Source organism: Bombina bombina, chromosome 4 (assembly GCF_027579735.1).
Source record: "Bombina bombina isolate aBomBom1 chromosome 4, aBomBom1.pri, whole genome shotgun sequence".
Classification (NCBI taxonomy): Eukaryota; Metazoa; Chordata; class Amphibia; order Anura; family Bombinatoridae; genus Bombina; species Bombina bombina.
The window spans coordinates 1209865021-1209886302 of record NC_069502.1 but is presented as its reverse complement, the minus strand read 5'-3'; the positions used below and the strand labels follow the sequence as shown (position 1 = coordinate 1209886302).

Below are 21282 nucleotides of genomic sequence, written 5' to 3'. Positions count from 1 at the left end.
ACTCTGCCGCTGAGACAGGACCTTCTACTTCAAGGTCCTTTCAACCATCCAAATCTAATTTCTCTGAGGCTGACTGCCTGGAGATTGAACGCTTGATTTTATTAAAGCGTGGTTTCTCCGAGTCAGTCATTGATACCTTAATTCAGGCACGAAAGCCTGTCACCAGGAAAATCTATCATAAGATATGGCGTAAATATCTTTATTGGTGTGAATCCAAGGGCTACTCATGGAGTAAGGTCCGTATTCCCAGGATATTATCTTTTCTCCAAGAAGGATTGGAGAAAGGATTGTCAGCTAGTTCCTTAAGAGGACAGATTTCTGCGCTATCTATTCTTTTGCACAAGCGTCTGGCGGATGTCCCAGACGTTCAGGCATTTTGTCAGGCTTTAGTTAGAATCAAGCCTGTGTTTAAACCTGTTGCTCCACCTTGGAGCTTAAACTTGGTTCTTAAAGTTCTTCAAGGGGTTCCGTTTGAACCTCTTCATTCCATAGATTTAAATCTCCACTAGTATACACTTTTATCTTGGAAAGTTCTTTATTTGGTAGCTATTTCCTCGGCTCGTAGAGTTTCCGAGTTATCTGCTTTACAATGTGATTCTCCTTATCTGATCTTCCATGCAGATAAGGTAGTTCTGCGTACCAAACCTGGGTTTTTACCTAAGGTGGTATCTAATAAGAATATCAATCAAGAGATTGTTGTTCCGTCATTGTGTCCTAATCCTTCTTCAAAGAAGGAACGTCTATTACACAATCTGGACGTGGTTCGTGCTTTAAAGTTTTACTTACAAGCTACTAAAGATTTTCCTCAAACATCTGCTTTGTTTGTTGTCTACTAGGACAGAGGAGAGGTCAAAAGGCTTCGGCAACCTCTCTTTCTTTTTGGCTAAGAAGCGTAATCCGCTTAGCCTATGAGACTGCTGGCCAGCAGCCTCCAGAAAGGATTACAGCTCATTCTACTAGAGCTGTGGCTTCCACATGGGCCTTTAAAAATGAGGCTTCTGTTGAACAGATTTGCAAGGCGGCGACTTGGTCTTCACTTTATACTTTTTCAAAATTCTACAAATTTGATACTTTTGCTTCTTCTGAGGCTATTTTTGGGAGAAAGGTTTTACAGGCAGTGGTTCCTTCTGTTTAAGTACCTGCCTTGTCCCTCCCTTCATCCGTGTACTTTAGCTTTGGTATTGGTATCCCACAAGTAATGGATGATCCGTGGACTGGATACACCTTACAAGAGAAAACATAATTTATGCTTACCTGATAAATTTATTTCTCTTGTGGTGTATCCAGTCCACGACCCGCCCTGTCATTTTAAGGCAGGTATTTTTTAATTTTAAACTACAGTCACCACTGCACCCTATGGTTTCTCCTTTCTCTGCTTGTTTTCGGTCGAATGACTGGATATGGCAGTTAGGGGAGGAGCTATGTAGACAGCTCTGCTGTGGGTGTCCTCTTGCAACTTCCTGTTGGGAATGAGAATATCCCACAAGTAATGGATGATCCGTGGACTGGATACACCACAAGAGAAATAAATTTATCAGGTAACCATAAATTATGTTATCCTAGTGGAGATATAAAGGTGTTATACTAGTGGTGATATAAAGGGGATATCCTAGTGGAGATATAAAGGGGATATCCTAGTGGAGATATAAAGGTGATATCCTAGTGGTGATATAAAGGTGATATCCTAGTGGAGATATAAAGGTGATATCCTAGTGGAGATATAAAGGTGATATCCTAGTGGAGATATAAAGGTGATATACTAGTGGTGATATAAAGGTGATATCCTAGTGGAGATATAAAGGTGATATCCTAGTGGAGATATAAAGGTGATATCCTAGTGGAGATATAAAGGTGATATCCTAGTGGAGATATAAAGGTGATATCCTAGTGGAGATATAAAGGTGATATCCTAGTGGAGATATAAAGGTGATATCCTAGTGGAGATATAAAGGTGATATCCTAGTGGAGATATAAAGGTGATATCCTAGTGAAGATATAAAGGTGATATCCTAGTGGAGATATAAAGGTGATATCCTAGTGGAGATATAAAGGTGATATCCTAGTGGAGATATAAAGGTGATATCCTAGTGGAGATATAAAGGTGATATCCTAGTGGAGATATAAAGGTGATATACTAGTGGAGATATAAAGGTGATATCCTAGTGGTGATATAAAGGTGATATACTAGTGGAGATATAAAGGTGATATCCTAGTGGAGATATAAAAGTGATATCCTAGTTGTGATATAAAGGTGATATCCTAGTGGAGATATAAAGGTGATATCCTAGTGGAGATATAAAGGTGATATCCTAGTGGTGATATAAAGGTGATATCCTAGTGGTGATATAAAGGTGATATCCTAGTGGTGATATAAAGGTGATATCCTAGTGGAGATATAAAGGTGATATCCTAGTGGAGATATAAAGGTGATATCCTAGTGGAGATATAAAGGTGATATCCTAGTGGAGATATAAAGGTGATATCCTAGTGGAGATATAAAGGTGATATCCTAGTGGAGATATAAAGGTGATATACTAGTGGAGATATAAAGCTGGGTTTTTACCTAAGGTGGTATCTAATAAGAATATCAATCAAGAGATTGTTGTTCCGTCATTGTGTCCTAATCCTTCTTCAAAGAAGGAACGTCTATTACACAATCTGGACGTGGTTCGTGCTTTAAAGTTTTACTTACAAGCTACTAAAGATTTTCCTCAAACATCTGCTTTGTTTGTTGTCTACTAGGACAGAGGAGAGGTCAAAAGGCTTCGGCAACCTCTCTTTCTTTTTGGCTAAGAAGCGTAATCCGCTTAGCCTATGAGACTGCTGGCCAGCAGCCTCCAGAACGGATTACAGCTCATTCTACTAGAGCTGTGGCTTCCACATGGGCCTTTAAAAATGAGGCTTCTGTTGAACAGATTTGCAAAGGTGATATCCTAGTGGAGATATAAAGGTGATATCCTAGTGGAGATATAAAGGTGATATCCTAGTGGAGATATAAAGGTGATATCCTAGTGGAGATATAAAGGTGATATCCTAGTGGAGATATAAAGGTGATATCCTAGTGGAGATATAAAGGTGATATCCTAGTGGAGATATAAAGGTGATATACTAGTGGAGATATAAAGGTGATATCCTAGTGGTGATATAAAGGTGATATACTAGTGGAGATATAAAGGTGATATACTAGTGGTGATTTAAAGGTGATATACTAGTGGTGATATAAAGGTGATATACTAGTGGTGATATAAAGGTGATATCCTAGTGGAGATATAAAGGTGATATCCTAGTGGAGATATAAAGGTGATATCCTAGGGGAGATATAAAGGTGATATACTAGTGGTGATATACTAGTGGAGATGTAAAGGTGATATACTAGTGGAGATGTAAAGGTGATATACTAGTGGAGATGTAAAGGTCATATACTAGTGGTGATATAAAGGTGATATCCTAGTGGAGATATAAAGATGATATACTAGTGGTGATATAAATGTGATATACTAGTGGAGATATAAAGGTGCTATACTAGAGGTGATATAAAGGTGATATACTAGTGGTGATATAAAGGTGATATACTAGTGGAGATATAAAGGTGATATCCTAGTGGTGATATAAAGGTGATATACTAGTAGAGATATAAAGGTGATATACTAGTGGAGATATAAAGTTGATATCCTAGTGGTGATACAAAGGTGATATACTAGTGGTGATATAAAGGTGATATCCTAGTGGAGATATAAAGGCGATATCCTAGTGGAGATATAAAGGTGATATACTAGTGGTGATATACTAGTGGAGATGTAAAGGTGATATACTAGTGGAGATGTAAAGGTGATATACTAGTGGAGATGTAAAGGTCATTTACTAGTGGTGATATAAAGGTGATATCCTAGTGGAGATATAAAGGTGATATACTAGTGGTGATATAAATGTGATATACTAGTGGAGATATAAAGGTGATATACTAGTGGAGATATAAAGGTGATATACTAGTGGTGATATAAAGGTGATATCCTAGTGGAGATATAAAGGTGATATACTAGTGGTGATATAAAGGTGATATACTAGTGGAGATATAAAGGTGATATACTAGTGGAGATATAAAGGTGATATACTAGTGGAGCTATAAAGGTGATATCCTAGTGGTGATATAAAGGTGATATACTAGTGGAGATATAAAGGTGATATACTAGTGGAGATATAAAGGTGATATCCTAGTGGTGATACAAAGGTGATATACTAGTGGTGATATAAAGGTGATATCCTAGTGGAGATATAAAGGTGATATCCTAGTGGTGATATAAAGGTGATATCCTAGTGGAGATATAAAGGTGATATCCTAGTGGAGATATAAAGGTGATATACTAGTGGTGATATAAAGGTGATATACTAGTGGTGATATAAAGGTGATATCCTAGTGGAGATATAAAGGTGATATACTAGTGGTGATATAAAGGTGATATCCTAGTGGAGATAGAAAGGTGATATACTAGTGGAGATATAAAGGTGCTATACTAGAGGTGATATAAAGGTGATATACTAGTGGTGATATAAAGGTGATATACTAGTGGAGATATAAAGGTGATATCCTAGTGGTGATATAAAGGTGATATACTAGTGGAGATATAAAGGTGATATACTAGTGGTGATATAAAGGTGATATCCTAGTGGTGATATAAAGGTGATATACTAGTGGTGATATAAAGGTGATATCCTAGTGGAGATATAAAGGTGATATACTAGTGGTGATATAAAGGTGATATCCTAGTGGAGATATAAAGGTGATATACTAGTGGTGATATAAAGGTGATATACTAGTGGAGATATAAAGGTGATATACTAGTGGAGATATAAAGGTGATATACTAGTGGTGATATAAAGTTGATATACTAGTGGAGATATCACTGTTTTTCATAAAAAATGGAGTCACAGACCTTAAAGAACTCCCTCAACAGATGGTTATGTATGGCTTGTTTGGGCCTATGGTCTGGTTGTAGCCAAGCCGTAGTGCCTAAATTGCTCTGTCTAGTTGAACCCACTGTTTGTGTTCATTGTTGGTGCTCCAATCTATTAATTTATGTAGGAGGGTGGCCTGTCGGTATTTGTATAAATCAGGGACCCCCAGCCCCCCTTGCTCCTTTGGTAGAAAAATGTGTATTATTATAATTGTGTTGGTTATGCAAAACTTGGGAATAGGTAATAAAGGGATTATCTATCTTTTAAAACAATAAAAATTCTCGTGTAGACTGTCCCTTTAAACATTTTGGGCCAGATTACGAGTGGAGCGCAAAATTGCACTTGCGCGAGTGCAATATTTGTGCTTCACTCAATATTACCTGCGCACGCAAATGTGCGCTGGTATTACAGGTTCAGTGCAATGCGAACTTGACTTTGCATTGCACTGAAGCTTTGCACTCACGAGAGTGCTCTTCCATAGACTCCAATGGGAGCCTAGTTCTCAAGCTGTCAGACACAGCTGAGAACCTAGTGCAGCGAAGGAGGTAAGTTGTGCAAAGATGGGCAGAAAATGTAAAATATCTATGTATATAAACATATACACATAGTCACACACAAATATCTATGTATATAAATATATACACATAGTAACACACAAATATCTATGTATATAAATATATACACATAGTAACACACAAATATCTATATATATAAATATATACACATAGTCACACACAAATATCTATGTATATAAACATATACATATAGTAACACACAAATATCTATATATATAAATATATACACATAGTCACACACAAATATCTATGTATATAAACATATACACATAGTAACACACAAATATCTATGTATATAAATATATACATATAGTAACACACAAATATCTATATATATAAATATATACACATAGTCACACACAAATATCTATATATATAAACATATACACATAGTAACACACAAATATCTATATATATAAATATATACACATAGTAACACACAAATATCTATGTATATAAATATATATATATATATATATATACACATAGTAACACACAAATATCTATGTATATAAACATATACATATAGTAACACACAAATATCTATATATATAAATATATACACATAGTCACACACAAATATCTATATATATAAACATATACACATAGTAACACACAAATATCTATATATATAAATATATACACATAGTAACACACAAATATCTATGTATATAAATATATATATATACACATAGTAACACACAAATATCTATGTATATAAATATATATATATATACACATAGTAACACACAAATATCTATGTATATAAATATAAATATATACACATAGTAACACACAAATATCTATGTATATAAATATATATATATACACATAGTAACACACAAATATCTATGTATATAAATATATATATATACACATAGTAACACACAAATATCTATGTATATAAATATATATATATACACATAGTAACACACAAATATCTATGTATATAAATATTTACACATAGTAACACACAAATATCTATGTATATAATAAGCATATAGATATAGGAATAACACAATCCCCATAGACTGCAATGTAAAGGCACTTTTCAGTGCCGTTTTTTTTTTTCTAACACCCCACTTCCGCTCAATTTAACCTCTTAAAAATGCTTTGTGCAGTTATGTTTTAAAAATCTAAAAATGCTACATTTTATTTAATTAACCCCTTAAGGACAAGGACAGTTTTAAATTTCTTCCCCTTAAAGTGATGGAGTGATGGTAAACTCCGTTATTTGTAATTGACATATTTCAAATATTCAATACTATATATATTAAACCGCATACTCATTTTAACTTTTAATATGTACTTTTACAATAAATTATACATATTTACCGACCCTTTTATCGCCGCATTGCTCCGCCCCTCTTATTTGCTTGCATCTCTAAACTGGACGCTTCTCTTGCCTACACCCTCTCTGCACAAAATACAATTTGCGCGCTCCCAACAGTTATTTTTAACGCATGCGCATATTGGATAGTGACGTATACCAAGTAAACATTGAGTCACGAGATTCAATGTTTACTTGGTTCAGTGTGAATAAAAAAAATTACGTGTTCGAGTGTGCGAGACATCTCTCCCCTATAATACAAGCAAACGTTTATAATAACAAAATTTAAGTAAGTAAAAAATTATTTTATTTAGTTTTAAAAACATAGAATTTTTATTTCATCAAAACAACAAGTTCAGCAGCGTACTTACTGGCACTCTTTCAAATAAATAATGAATCGTTTGACAATACTACACGATTCACTGTTTACTTTTGCGTGCCGTGTTGAAAATTAGAATAAGCGCATGCGTTCCCAACACATGAACGCACAAATTAGTCATCAGATTTAAACAATCCTGATTGGATGGCCAAATTGCAATGCTAAAGAAATATTGCGCATGCATAAAACGGATTGCATTGAAGTAAGCCTGTCTTGCGTCATATAAACGAGTAACATAGAGTTTACCATCCCTTTAAGGACCAGGGCTATTATTTCTACGGTGTTTGTGTTTAGCTGTAATTTTCCTCTTACTCATTTACTGTACCCACACATATTATATACCGTTTTTCTCGCCATTAAATGGACTTTCTAAAGATACCATTATTTTCATAATATCTTATGACAGATAGCTCAGCATGCTAATGCACTGTGGCTGAGCTCTGTAGCAACCCAAGGGTTGCAGGTTCGATCCCCGGCGAGGTCCACTCAGCCTTTTCATCCTTCCAAGGTCGAATAATGAGCAGCGCCTTGAGATCCTTCAAAAACAAAAAAAGGACCAATGGCACTACTGGCAAAATATACTGCACCTTTGTGTTCCCCTGTGTAGTAGGTGAACTATGTCTCTATATTAAATAATGGGATAGTGTGGTGCTATGTAGTGAAAAGCATTAATTGGAACTTACAAGAGAGGCCAAGCGGCTCACACTTGAAAAAAGACTACATATATAGCACTCAAGGGGTTAATGTGGAATCTCCAAGAAGGGTCACTTGATAGAATATCAGACACTTGGATAAACAAACTGATATATAATCTTGAATAAATAGTTACAACTTATGAGTAGTTAAAATATAACTTTTATTAAGAACACAAATTAAAATAGGAAAAACACACAAACACTCTTAGGAGCCTGTTTGGAGTGGGGTGACAGATATTACTTATTAAAGCTAAATGAGGCTGCTGGGATGAATAACAAGCCACTGCTCATAGATATATGATAGGCAAATAATAGTAAATATTCTTAAGCCGTTAATTTTAGTAAAAATTTAAAATAGAAAGAATCTAGATAGATATTCCCATTCAAAATAAATATAAATGTCTGAAATCATAGACCGCTTAAAGTCTAAGTGTTCTCATATATCATCACAAGCAAAGAATGTCTAAAGCAAAAAATAATAAACTAATTTGTTAACACTCGCTAGTCAAGTGATCCTCTCATATACTGCGGTGCTGATTGACAGGTAGATAATGGCTTAAATCTGAGCGGAGCTGGGTAAGCTTATGTTAGAGGTAACCGTATAGTTATTTGATATAATGCAAAGGTAGCTCATGTCATACTCAAAAATATTAGTTGACAATATAGTTATTACCTAGGGAACAAACTATATTACCAATGAAGGCAAGCTAAAGCTTTATGATCTCAATTCAATCGTGTGCTGATTTGTATTTAGACATATAAATTTAAATCATCTTAACACTACTGAGACGTCATATAAATTAATGCTTCTAGGCAATGCACTTAACTGAGCAGAAGCGATTGTGATATGTTTACATAAAAGTAATAAATGACGTCTTTGCACAGTTAGCTCGCAGCTCTGGACTTGCAATAACTAAGCACGTACACTTAACTGAGCAGTGCGATTGTACGGTTACATAAAAGTAATAACTAACTTGCATTTCAACTAACTTGAGACCCTTACGGGTGATAAGCCGCGCTTTACAAGTACCCAATACGTACATACAATACATCTTATAATTTACTATAAAAAATATATAAAATATGATGAAAAAATGGAAAAAAACTCTTTCTAACTTTGACCCCCAAAATCTGTTACACATCTACAACCACCTAAAAACACCCATGCTAAATAGTTTCTAAATTTTGTCCTGCGTTTAGAAATACCCAATGTTTACATGTTCTTTGCTTTTTTTTGCAAGTTATAGGGCAATAAAGTAGCACTTTGCTATTTCCAAACCACTTTTTTCCAAAATTGGCATAGTTACATTAGAACACTGATCTCTGTCAGGAATCCCTGAATATCCCTTGACATGTATTTATATATTTTAGTAGACAACCCAAAGTATTGCCACTGCGCACCACATGTGTATTATGCCCAGCAGTGAAGGGGTTAATTAGGGAGCTTGTAGGGTTAATTTTAGCTTTATTGTAGTGTAGTAGACAACCCAAAGTATTGATTTAGGCCCATTTTGGTATATTTCATGCCACCATATTACCGCCAAATGTGATCAAATAAAAATAAATCGTTAACTTTTTCACTAACTTTAGGTTTCTCACTGAAATTATTTACAAACAGCTTGTGCAATTATGGCACAAATGGTTGTAAATGCTTCTCTGGGATCCCCTTTGTTCAGAAATAGCAGACATATATGGCTTTGGCATTGCTTTTTGGTAATTAGAAGGCCGCTAAATGCAGCTGCGCACCACACTTGTATTATGCCCAGCAGTTAAGGGGTTAATTAGGTAGCTTCTAGGGTTAATTTTAGCTTTATTGTAGAGATCAGCCTCCAACCTGACACATCCCACCCTCTGATCCCTCCCTGACCCCCCTTAAACAGCTCTCTTCCCTCCCCCACCTCACAATTGTCACTGCCATCTTAAGTACTGGCAGAAAGTCTGCCAGTATAACAATAAAGTTTTATTTTTTTCTTAAAGATTTTGTTTTTTTAATATATTTTAACTAAAGTGTAGGATCCCCCATTACCCACCAACCGCCCTGATCCCCCCCAAACAGCTCTCTAAGCCTCCCCCCTCGATCTATTGGCCGCCATCTTATATATACAAAGTTAATTTTCTGTAGTGTAGCTTCCCCCCCCCAATATCCTACCCCCCTCCCCCTCCCAGATCCCTTTCCCAAAAATGTTCCCCTCTCCCTCCAAACATTTATCCCCTCTCCCTCGATCGGTAATTGATTACCATGCGCGCCGCCCCTGAGCCCCGCCTCCTTGCACGCTCACGTCTGATACGTGACCGATCAGGAACGTGCACCGGCGATGGGCCGCCCACCCGCCTCCCAGCAATGGCTCCCACCCACCAACGATCGGCACCACCACTGTCCGATGACACAGAGTGGCCCTCTCTGCATCGGTAACTCTGCAAACCTATTTCTGCAGTGCCCCACTCATGGGGCATGCAGAAATAGTGCGATCTCGCTAAAAATAGCGAGATCACGGCAGAGAGAAGCCCAGGACTGCAGCGATGTACAGGGTATGTCGCTGGTCGTTAAGGGGTTAAAAAAAGACCAGCAATTGGGGGACATTTTTAAAATTAACCAGAGATCTGATCTTTGGTTAATGTTTGGAGCGCTAATTGCTCCCATGAGCTTGTGGTAGCATAAACCAGCCTCTTGTAATGGCTGGTTATTTACGGGCGCACGATAATTTAGAGCTCCTCTTGTAATCTAGCCCTTTATGGGAAATTACATTTTTGTTTAATGTCCCTTTAACTATCCAGTTATCAGGAGCTTTACATAGAGATTGGTCTTGCAAAGATGTCAATGCAGAAGCAGAACTGTTTTCCTTATTCTGCTTTAAAACAAGTTCTCGCTGTCCATCAGAGATTCTCTATAACAGAGGCTGCTGATTTGTTTTACACATATTTTTTACTTGTCACTTTATGTCTAGCTCGGCTCTCACACACTTGTGTCATTTTCCAACCAATGTCATTTTGTTTCAGCAGTAAAAATGAAAAGAAGAGCTGAGTCTGAGCTGCAAAGCAATACCCATAACCGGCATAAAAAGCGAATAGAAGAGCTGGGACTGAATCTGAGCTCTACCTCCGATGACGACACACAGTGCAGTAACCATGGGACGCAAGGTAAGTGCTCAGCACATGAGTCACAGTGCAGTGACCATGTGACATACGATGAGACCTCAGCACGAGTCACTTATAGTGCAGTAACCATGTGACACATCATGAGACCTCAGCACGAGTCACTTATAGTGCAGTAACCACGTGACACACGGTGAGACCTCAGCGCGAGTCACTTATAGTGCAGTAACCATGTGACACACAGTGAGACCTCAGCGCATCAGTCACACACAGTACAGTAACCATGTGACACACGGTGAGACCCCAACGCATCAGTCACACACAGTACAGTAACCATGTGACACACGGTGAGACCCCAGCGCATCAGTCACACACAGTACAGTAACCATGTGACACACGGTGAGACCCCAGCGCATCAGTCACACACAGTACAGTAACCATGTGACACACGGTGAGACCCCAGCGCATCAGTCACACACAGTACAGTAACCATGTGACACACGGTGAGACCCCAGCGCATCAGTCACACACAGTACAGTAACCATGTGACACACGGTGAGACCTCAGCACATGAGTCACACACAGTACAGTAACCATGTGACACACGGTGAGACCCCAGCGCATCAGTCACACACAGTACAGTAACCATGTGACACACGGTGAGACCTCAGCACATGAGTCACACACAGTACAGTAACCATGTGACACACGGTGAGACCCCAGCGCATCAGTCACACACAGTACAGTAACCATGTGACACACGGTGAGACCCGCATCCAGTAACCATGTGACACACAGTGAGACCCCAGCGCATCAGTCACACACAGTACAGTAACCATGTGACACACTGTGAGACCCCAGCGCATCAGTCACACACAGTACAGTAACCATGTGACACACGGTGAGACCCCAGCGCATCAGTCACACACAGTACAGTAACCATGTGACACACGGTGAGACCCCAGCGCATCAGTCACACACAGTACAGTAACCATGTGACACACGGTGAGACCCCAGCGCATCAGTCACACACAGTACAGTAACCATGTGACACACGGTGAGACCCCAGCGCATCAGTCACACACAGTACAGTAACCATGTGACACACGGTGAGACCCCAGCGCATCAGTCACACACAGTACAGTAACCATGTGACACACGGTGAGACCCCAGCGCATCAGTCACACACAGTACAGTAACCATGTGACACACGGTGAGACCCCAGCGCATCAGTCACACACAGTACAGTAACCATGTGACACACGGTGAGACCCCAGCGCATCAGTCACACACAGTACAGTAACCATGTGACACACGGTGAGACCCCAGCGCATCAGTCACACACAGTACAGTAACCATGTGACACACGGTGAGACCCCAGCGCATCAGTCACACACAGTACAGTAACCATGTGACACACGGTGAGACCCCAGCGCATCAGTCACACACAGTACAGTAACTATGTGACACACGGTGAGACCCCAGCGCATCAGTCACACACAGTACAGTAACCATGTGACACACGGTGAGACCTCAGCACACGAGTCACACACAGTACAGTAACCATGTGACACACGGTGAGACCCCAGCGCATCAGTCACACACAGTACAGTAACCATGTGACACACGGTGAGACCCCAGCGCATCAGTCACACACAGTACAGTAACCATGTGACACACGGTGAGACCCCAGCGCATCAGTCACACACAGTACAGTAACCATGTGACACACGGTGAGACCTCAGCGCATCAGTCACACACAGTACAGTAACCATGTGACACACGGTGAGACCCCAGCGCATCAGTCACACACAGTACAGTAACCATGTGACACACGGTGAGACCTCAGCTCATGAGTCACACACAGTACAGTAACCATGTGACACACGGTGAGACCCCAGCGCATCAGTCACACACAGTACAGTAACCATGTGACACACGGTGAGACCCGCATCCAGTAACCATGTGACACACAGTGAGACCCCAGCGCATCAGTCACACACAGTACAGTAACCATGTGACACACTGTGAGACCCCAGCGCATCAGTCACACACAGTACAGTAACCATGTGACAACACGGTGAGACCCCAGCGCATCAGTCACACACAGTACAGTAACCATGTGACACACGGTGAGACCCCAGCGCATCAGTCACACACAGTACAGTAACCATGTGACACACGGTGAGACCCCAGCGCATCAGTCACACACAGTACAGTAACCATGTGACACACGGTGAGACCCCAGCGCATCAGTCACACACAGTACAGTAACCATGTGACACACGGTGAGACCCCAGCGCATCAGTCACACACAGTACAGTAACCATGTGACACACGGTGAGACCCCAGCGCATCAGTCACACACAGTACAGTAACCATGTGACACACGGTGAGACCTCAGCGCATCAGTCACACCACATTACAGTAACCATGTGACACACGGTGAGACCCCAGCGCATCAGTCACACACAGTACAGTAACCATGTGACACACGGTGAGACCCCAGCGCATCAGTCACACACAGTACAGTAACCATGTGACACACGGTGAGACCCCAGCGCATCAGTCACACAAAGTACAGTAACCATGTGACACACGGTGAGAACCCAGCGCATCAGTCACACACAGTACAGTAACCATGTGACACACGGTGAGACCTCAGCACATCAGTCACACACAGTACAGTAACCATGTGACACACGGTGAGACCCCAGCGCATCAGTCACACACAGTACAGTAACCATGTGACACACACGGTGAGACCTCAGCGCATCAGTCACACACAGTACAGTAACCATCGTGACACACGGTGAGACCCAGAGAGCATCAGTTACACACAGTACAGTAACCATGTGACACACGGTGTGACCCCAGCGCATCAGTCACACACAGTACAGTAACCATGTGACACACGGTGAGACCCCAGCGCATCAGTCACACACAGTACAGTAACCATGTGACACACGGTGAGACCTCAGCACATGAGTCACACACAGTACAGTAACCATGTGACACACGGTGAGACCCCAGCGCATCAGTCACACACAGTACAGTAACCATGTGACACACGGTGAGACCCGCATCCAGTAACCATGTGACACACAGTGAGACCCCAGCGCATCAGTCACACACAGTACAGTAACCATGTGACACACTGTGAGACCCCAGCGCATCAGTCACACACAGTACAGTAACCATGTGACACACGGTGAGACCCCAGCGCATCAGTCACACACAGTACAGTAACCATGTGACACACGGTGAGACCCCAGCGCATCAGTCACACACAGTACAGTAACCATGTGACACACGGTGAGACCCCAGCGCATCAGTCACACACAGTACCAGTAACCATGTGACAACACGGTGAGGACCCCAGCGCATCAGTCACACACAGTACAGTAACCATGTGACACACGGTGAGACCCCAGCGCATCAGTCACACACAGTACAGTAACCATGTGACCACACGGTGAGACCTCAGCGCATCAGTCACACACAGTACAGTAACCATGTGACACACGGAGGTGAGACCTCAGCGCATCAGTCACACACAGTACAGTAACCATGTGACACACGGTTGAGAACTCAGCGCATCAGTCACACACAGTACAGTAACCATGTGACACACGGTGAGAACCCCAGCGCATCAGTCAAACACAGTACAGTAACCATGTGACACACGGTGAGACCCCAGCGCATCAGTCACACACAGTACAGTAACATGTGTCACACGGTGAGACCCCAGCGCATCAGTCACACACAGTACAGTAACCATGGACACACGGTGAGACCCAGCGCATCAGTCACACGACAGTCAGTAACCATGTGACACACGGTGAGACCTCAGCGCATCAGTCACACACAGTACAGTAACCATGTGACACACGGTGAGACCCCAGCGCATCAGTCACACACAGTACAGTAACCATGTGACACACGGTGAGAACCCAGCGCATCAGTCACACACAGTACAGTAACCATGTGACACACGGTGAGACCCCAGCGCATCAGTCACACACAGTACAGTAACCATGTGACACACGGTGAGACCCCAGCGCATCAGTCACACACAGTACAGTAACCATGTGACACACGGTGAGACCCCAGCGCATCAGTCACACACAGTACAGTAACCATGTGACACACGGTGAGACCTCAGCGCATCAGTCACACACAGTACAGTAACCATGTGACACACGGTGAGACCCCAGCGCATCAGTCACACACAGTACAGTAACCATGTGACACACGGTGAGAACCCAGCGCATCAGTCACACACAGTACAGTAACCATGTGACACACGGTGAGACCCCAGCGCATCAGTCACACACAGTACAGTAACCATGTGACACACGGTGAGACCCCAGCGCATCAGTCACACACAGTACAGTAACCATGTGACACACGGTGAGACCTCAGCACATCAGTCACACACAGTACAGTAACCATGTGACACACGGTGAGACCCCCAGAGCATCAGTCACACACAGTACAGTAACCATGTGACACACGGTGAGACCTCAGCGCATCAAGTCACACACAGTACAGTAACCATGTGACACACGGTGAAGACCCCAGCGCATCAGTTACACACAGTACAGTAACATGTGACACACGGTGTGTCCCCAGCGCATCAGTCACACACAGTACAGTAACCATGTGACACACGGTGAGACCCCCAGCGCATCAGTCACACCACAGTACAGTAACCATGTGACACACGGTGAGACCTCAGCTACAGGAGTCACACACAGTACAGTAACCATGTGACTCACGGTGAGACCCCAGCGCATCAGTCAACACACGTACAGTAACCATGTGACACACGGTGAGACCCCGCATCCAGTAACTATGTGACACACAGTGAGACCCCAGCGCATCAGTCACACACAGTACAGTAACCATGGTGACACACTGTGAGACCCCAGCGCATCAGTCACGACACAGTACAGTAACCATGGTGACACACGGTGAGACCCCAGCGCATCAGTCACACACAGTACAGTAACCATGTGACACACGGGGAGACCCCAGCGCATCAGTCACAACACAGTACAGTAACCATGTGACACACACGGTGAGACCCCCATGCGCATCAGTCACAACACCAGTACAGTAACCACATGTGACACACGGTGAGACACCAGCGCATCAGTCTACACCAGTACCAGTAACATGTAGGACACACGGTGAGACCCCAGCGCATCAGTCACACACGTACAGTAACCATGTGACACACGGTGAGACCTCAGCGCATCAGTCACACACAGTACCGTAACCATGTGACACACGGTGAGACCCTCAGCGCATCAGTCACACACAGTACAGTAACCATGTGACACACGGTGAGATCCCAGCGCATCAGTCACACACAGTACAGTAACCAGGTGACACACGGTGAGACCCCAGCGCATCAGTCACACACAGTACAGTAACCATGGACACACGGTGAGACCCCAGCGCATCAGTCAACCACAGTACAGTAACCATGTGACACTCGGTGAGACCCCAGCGCATCAGTCACACACAGTACAGTAACCATGTGGACACACGGTGAGACCTCAGCACATCAGTCACACACAGTACAGTAACCATGTGACACACGGTGAGACCCCAGCGCATCAGTCACACACAGTACAGTAACCCATGTGACACACCGTGAGACCCTCAGCGCATCAGTCACACACCAGTACAGTAACCCATCGTGACACACGGTGAGACCCCAGCGCATCAGTCACACACAGTACAGTAACCATGTGACACACGGTGAGACCCAAGCGCATCAGTCACAACACAGTACAGTAACCATGTGACACACGGTGAGACCCCAGCGCATCAGTCACACACAGTACAGTAACCATGTGACACACGGTGAGACCTCAGCACATCAGTCACACACAGTACAGTAACCATGTGACACACGGTGAGACCCCAGCGCATCAGTCACACACAGTACAGTAACCATGTGACACACGGTGAGACCCGCATCCAGTACCATGTGACACACAGTGAGACCCCAGCGCATCAGTCACACACAGTACAGTAACCATGTGACACACTGTGAGACCCCAGCGCATCAGTCACACACAGTTACAGTAACCATGTGACACACGGTGAGACCCCAGCGCATCAGTCACACACAGTACAGTAACCATGTGACACACGGTGAGACCCCAGCGCATCAGTCACACACAGTACAGTAACCATGTGACACACGGTGAGACCCCAGCGCATCAGTCACACACAGTACAGTAACCATGTGACACACGGTGAGACCCCAGCGCATCAGTCACACACAGTACAGTAACCATGTGACACACGGTGAGACCCCAGCGCATCAGTCACACACAGTACAGTAACCATGTGACACACGGTGAGACCTCAGCGCATCAGTCACACACAGTACAGTAACCATGTGACACACGGTGAGACCTCAGCGCATCAGTCACACACAGTACAGTAACCATGTGACACACGGTGAGACCTCAGCGCATCAGTCACACACAGTACAGTAACCATGTGACACACGGTGAGAACCCCAGCGCATCAGTCACACACAGTACAGTAACCATGTGACACACGGTGAGACCCCAGCGCATCAGTCACACACAGTACAGTAACCATGTGACACACGGTGAGACCCCAGCGCATCAGTCACACACAGTACAGTAACCATGTGACACACGGTGAGACCCCAGCGCATCAGTCACACACAGTACAGTAACCATGTGACACACGGTGAGACCACAGCGCATCAGGCACACACAGTACAGTAACCATGTGACACACGGTGAGACCCCAGCGCATCAGTCACACACAGTACAGTAACCATGTGACACACGGTGAGACCCAGCGCATCAGTCACACACAGTACAGTAACCATGTGACACACGGTGAGACCCCAGCGCATCAGTCACACACAGTACAGTAACCATGTGACACACGGTGAGACCCCAGCGCATCAGTCACACACAGTACAGTAACCATGTGACACACGGTGAGACCCCAGCGCATCAGTCACACACAGTACAGTAACCATGTGACACACGGTGAGACCTCAGCGCATCAGTCACACACAGTACAGTAACCATGTGACACACGGTGAGACCCCAGCGCATCAGTCACACACAGTACAGTAACCATGTGACACACGGTGAGACCCCAGCGCATCAGTCACACACAGTACAGTAACCATGTGACACACGGTGAGACCCCAGCGCATCAGTCACACACAGTACAGTAACCATGTGACACACGGTGAGACCCCAGCGCATCAGTCACACACAGTACAGTAACCATGTGACACACGGTGAGACCTCAGCACATCAGTCACACACAGTACAGTAACCATGTGACACACGGTGAGACCCCAGCGCATCAGTCACACACAGTACAGTAACCATGTGACACACGGTGAGACCTCAGCGCATCAGTCACACACAGTACAGTAACCATGTGACACACGGTGAGACCCCAGCGCATCAGTTACACACAGTACAGTAACCATGTGACACACGGTGTGACCCCAGCGCATCAGTCACACACAGTACAGTAACCATGTGACACACGGTGAGACCCCAGCGCATCAGTCACACACAGTACAGTAACCATGTGACACACGGTGAGACCTCAGCACATGAGTCACACACAGTACAGTAACCATGTGACACACGGTGAGACCCCAGCGCATCAGTCACACACAGTACAGTAACCATGTGACACCGGTGAGACCCGCATCCAGTAACCATGTGACACACAGTGAGACCCCAGCGCATCAGTCACACACAGTACAGTAACCATGTGACCACACTGTGAGACCCCCAGCGCATCAGTCACACACAGTACAGTAACCATGTGACACACGGTGAGACCCCAGCGCATCAGTCACACACAGTACAGTAACCATGTGACACACGGTGAGACCCCAGCGCATCAGTCACACACAGTACAGTAACCATGTGACACACGGTGAGACCCCAGCGCATCAGTCACACACAGTACAGTAACCATGTGACACACGGTGAGACCCCAGCGCATCAGTCACACACAGTACAGTAACCATGTGACACACGGTGAGACCCCAGCGCATCAGTCACACACAGTACAGTAACCATGTGACACACGGTGAGACCTCAGCGCATCAGTCACACACAGTACAGTAACCATGTGACACACGGTGAGACCTCAGCGCATCAGTCACACACAGTACAGTAACCATGTGACACACGGTGAGAACTCAGCGCATCAGTCACACACAGTACAGTAACCATGTGACACACGGTGAGAACCCAGCGCATCAGTCACACACAGTACAGTAACCATGTGACACACGGTGAGACCCCAGCGCATCAGTCACACACAGTACAGTAACCATGTGACACACGGTGAGACCCCAGCGCATCAGTCACACACAGTACAGTAACCATGTGACACACGGTGAGACCCCAGCGCATCAGTCACACACAGTACAGTAACCATGTGACACACGGTGAGACCCCAGCGCATCAGTCACACACAGTACAGTAACCATGTGACACACGGTGAGACCCCAGCGCATCAGTCACACACAGTACAGTAACCATGTGACACACGGTGAGACCCCAGCGCATCAGTCACACACAGTACAGTAACCATGTGACACACGGTGAGACCCCAGCGCATCAGTCACACACAGTACAGTAACCATGTGACACACGGTGAGACCCCAGCGCATCAGTCACACACAGTACAGTAACCATGTGACACACGGTGAGACCCCAGCGCATCAGTCACACACAGTACAGTAACCATGTGACACACGGTGAGACCCAGCGCATCAGTCACACACAGTACAGTAACCATGTGACACACGGTGAGACCCCAGCGCATCAGTCACACACAGTACAGTAACCATGTGACACACGGTGAGACCCCAGCGCATCAGTCACACACAGTACAGTAACCATGTGACACACGGTGAGACCCCAGCGCATCAGTCACACACAGTACAGTAACCATGTGACACACGGTGAGACCTCAGCGCATCAGTCACACACAGTACAGTAACCATGTGACACACGGTGAGACCTCAGCGCATCAGTCACACACAGTACAGTAACCATGTGACACACGGTGAGACCCCAGCGCATCAGTCACACACAGTACAGTAACCATGTGACACACGGTGAGACCCCAGCGCATCAGTCACACACTGTACAGTAACCATGTGACACACGGTGAGACCCCAGCGCATCAGTCACACACAGTACAGTAACCATGTGACACACGGTGAGACCCCAGCGCATCAGTCACACACAGTACAGTAACCATGTGACACACGGTGAGACCCCAGCGCATCAGTCACACACAGTACAGTAACCATTTGACACACGGTGAGACCCCAGCGCATCAGTCACACACAGTACAGTAACCATGTGACACACGGTGAGACCCCAGCGCATCAGTCACACACAGTACAGTAACCATGTGACACACGGTGAGACCCCAGCGCATCAGTCACACACAGTACAGTAACCATGTGACACACGGTGAGACCCCAGCACATGAGTCACACACAGTACAGTAACCATGTGACACACGGTGAGACCCCAGCGCATCAGTCACACACAGTACAGTAACCATGTGACACACGGTGAGACCCCAGCGCATCAGTCACACACAGTACAGTAACCATGTGACACACGGTGAGATCCCAGCGCATCAGTCACACACAGTACAGTAACCATGTGACACACGGTGAGACCCCAGCGCATCAGTCACACACAGTACAGTAACCATGTGACACACGGTGAGACCCCAGCGCATCAGTCACACACAGTACAGTAACCATGTGACACACGGTGAGACCCCAGCGCATCAGTCACACACAGTACAGTAACCATGTGACACACGGTGAGACCCCAGCGCATCAGTCACACACAGTACAGTAACCATGTGACACACGGTGAGACCCCAGCGCATCAGTCACACACAGTACAGTAACCATGTGACACACGGTGAGACCCCAGCGCATCAGTCACACACAGTACAGTAACCATGTGACACACAGTGAGACCCCAGCACATGAGTCACACACAGTACAGTAACCATGTGACACACGGTGAGACCCCAGCGCATCAGTCACACACAGTACAGTAACCATGTGACACACGGTGAGACCCCAGCGCATCAGTCACACACAGTACAGTAACCATGTGACACACGGTGAGACCCCAGCGCATCAGTCACACACAGTACAGTAACCATGTGACA

General features: G+C 44.4%; 1 protein-coding gene across 5 annotated transcripts in view; it reads left to right on the top strand.

Moving 5' to 3' along the window:
* The window catches only part of CMTR1 (cap methyltransferase 1), a 392012-nt gene that overhangs the window by 46762 nt on the left and 323968 nt on the right, over window positions 1-21282 (top strand). For 3 of the 5 annotated variants that reach the window (XM_053712701.1, XM_053712698.1, XM_053712700.1), the window contains exon 3: window positions 10933-11070. In XM_053712701.1, coding sequence (XP_053568676.1) covers window positions 10938-11070 — 133 coding nt within the window. In that variant the 5' untranslated portion in view covers window positions 10933-10937. Of the gene's footprint in view, window positions 1-10929; window positions 11071-21282 lie in introns of all 5 variants that reach the window. The other 2 variants (XM_053712702.1, XM_053712699.1) reach the window with 1 other exon arrangement.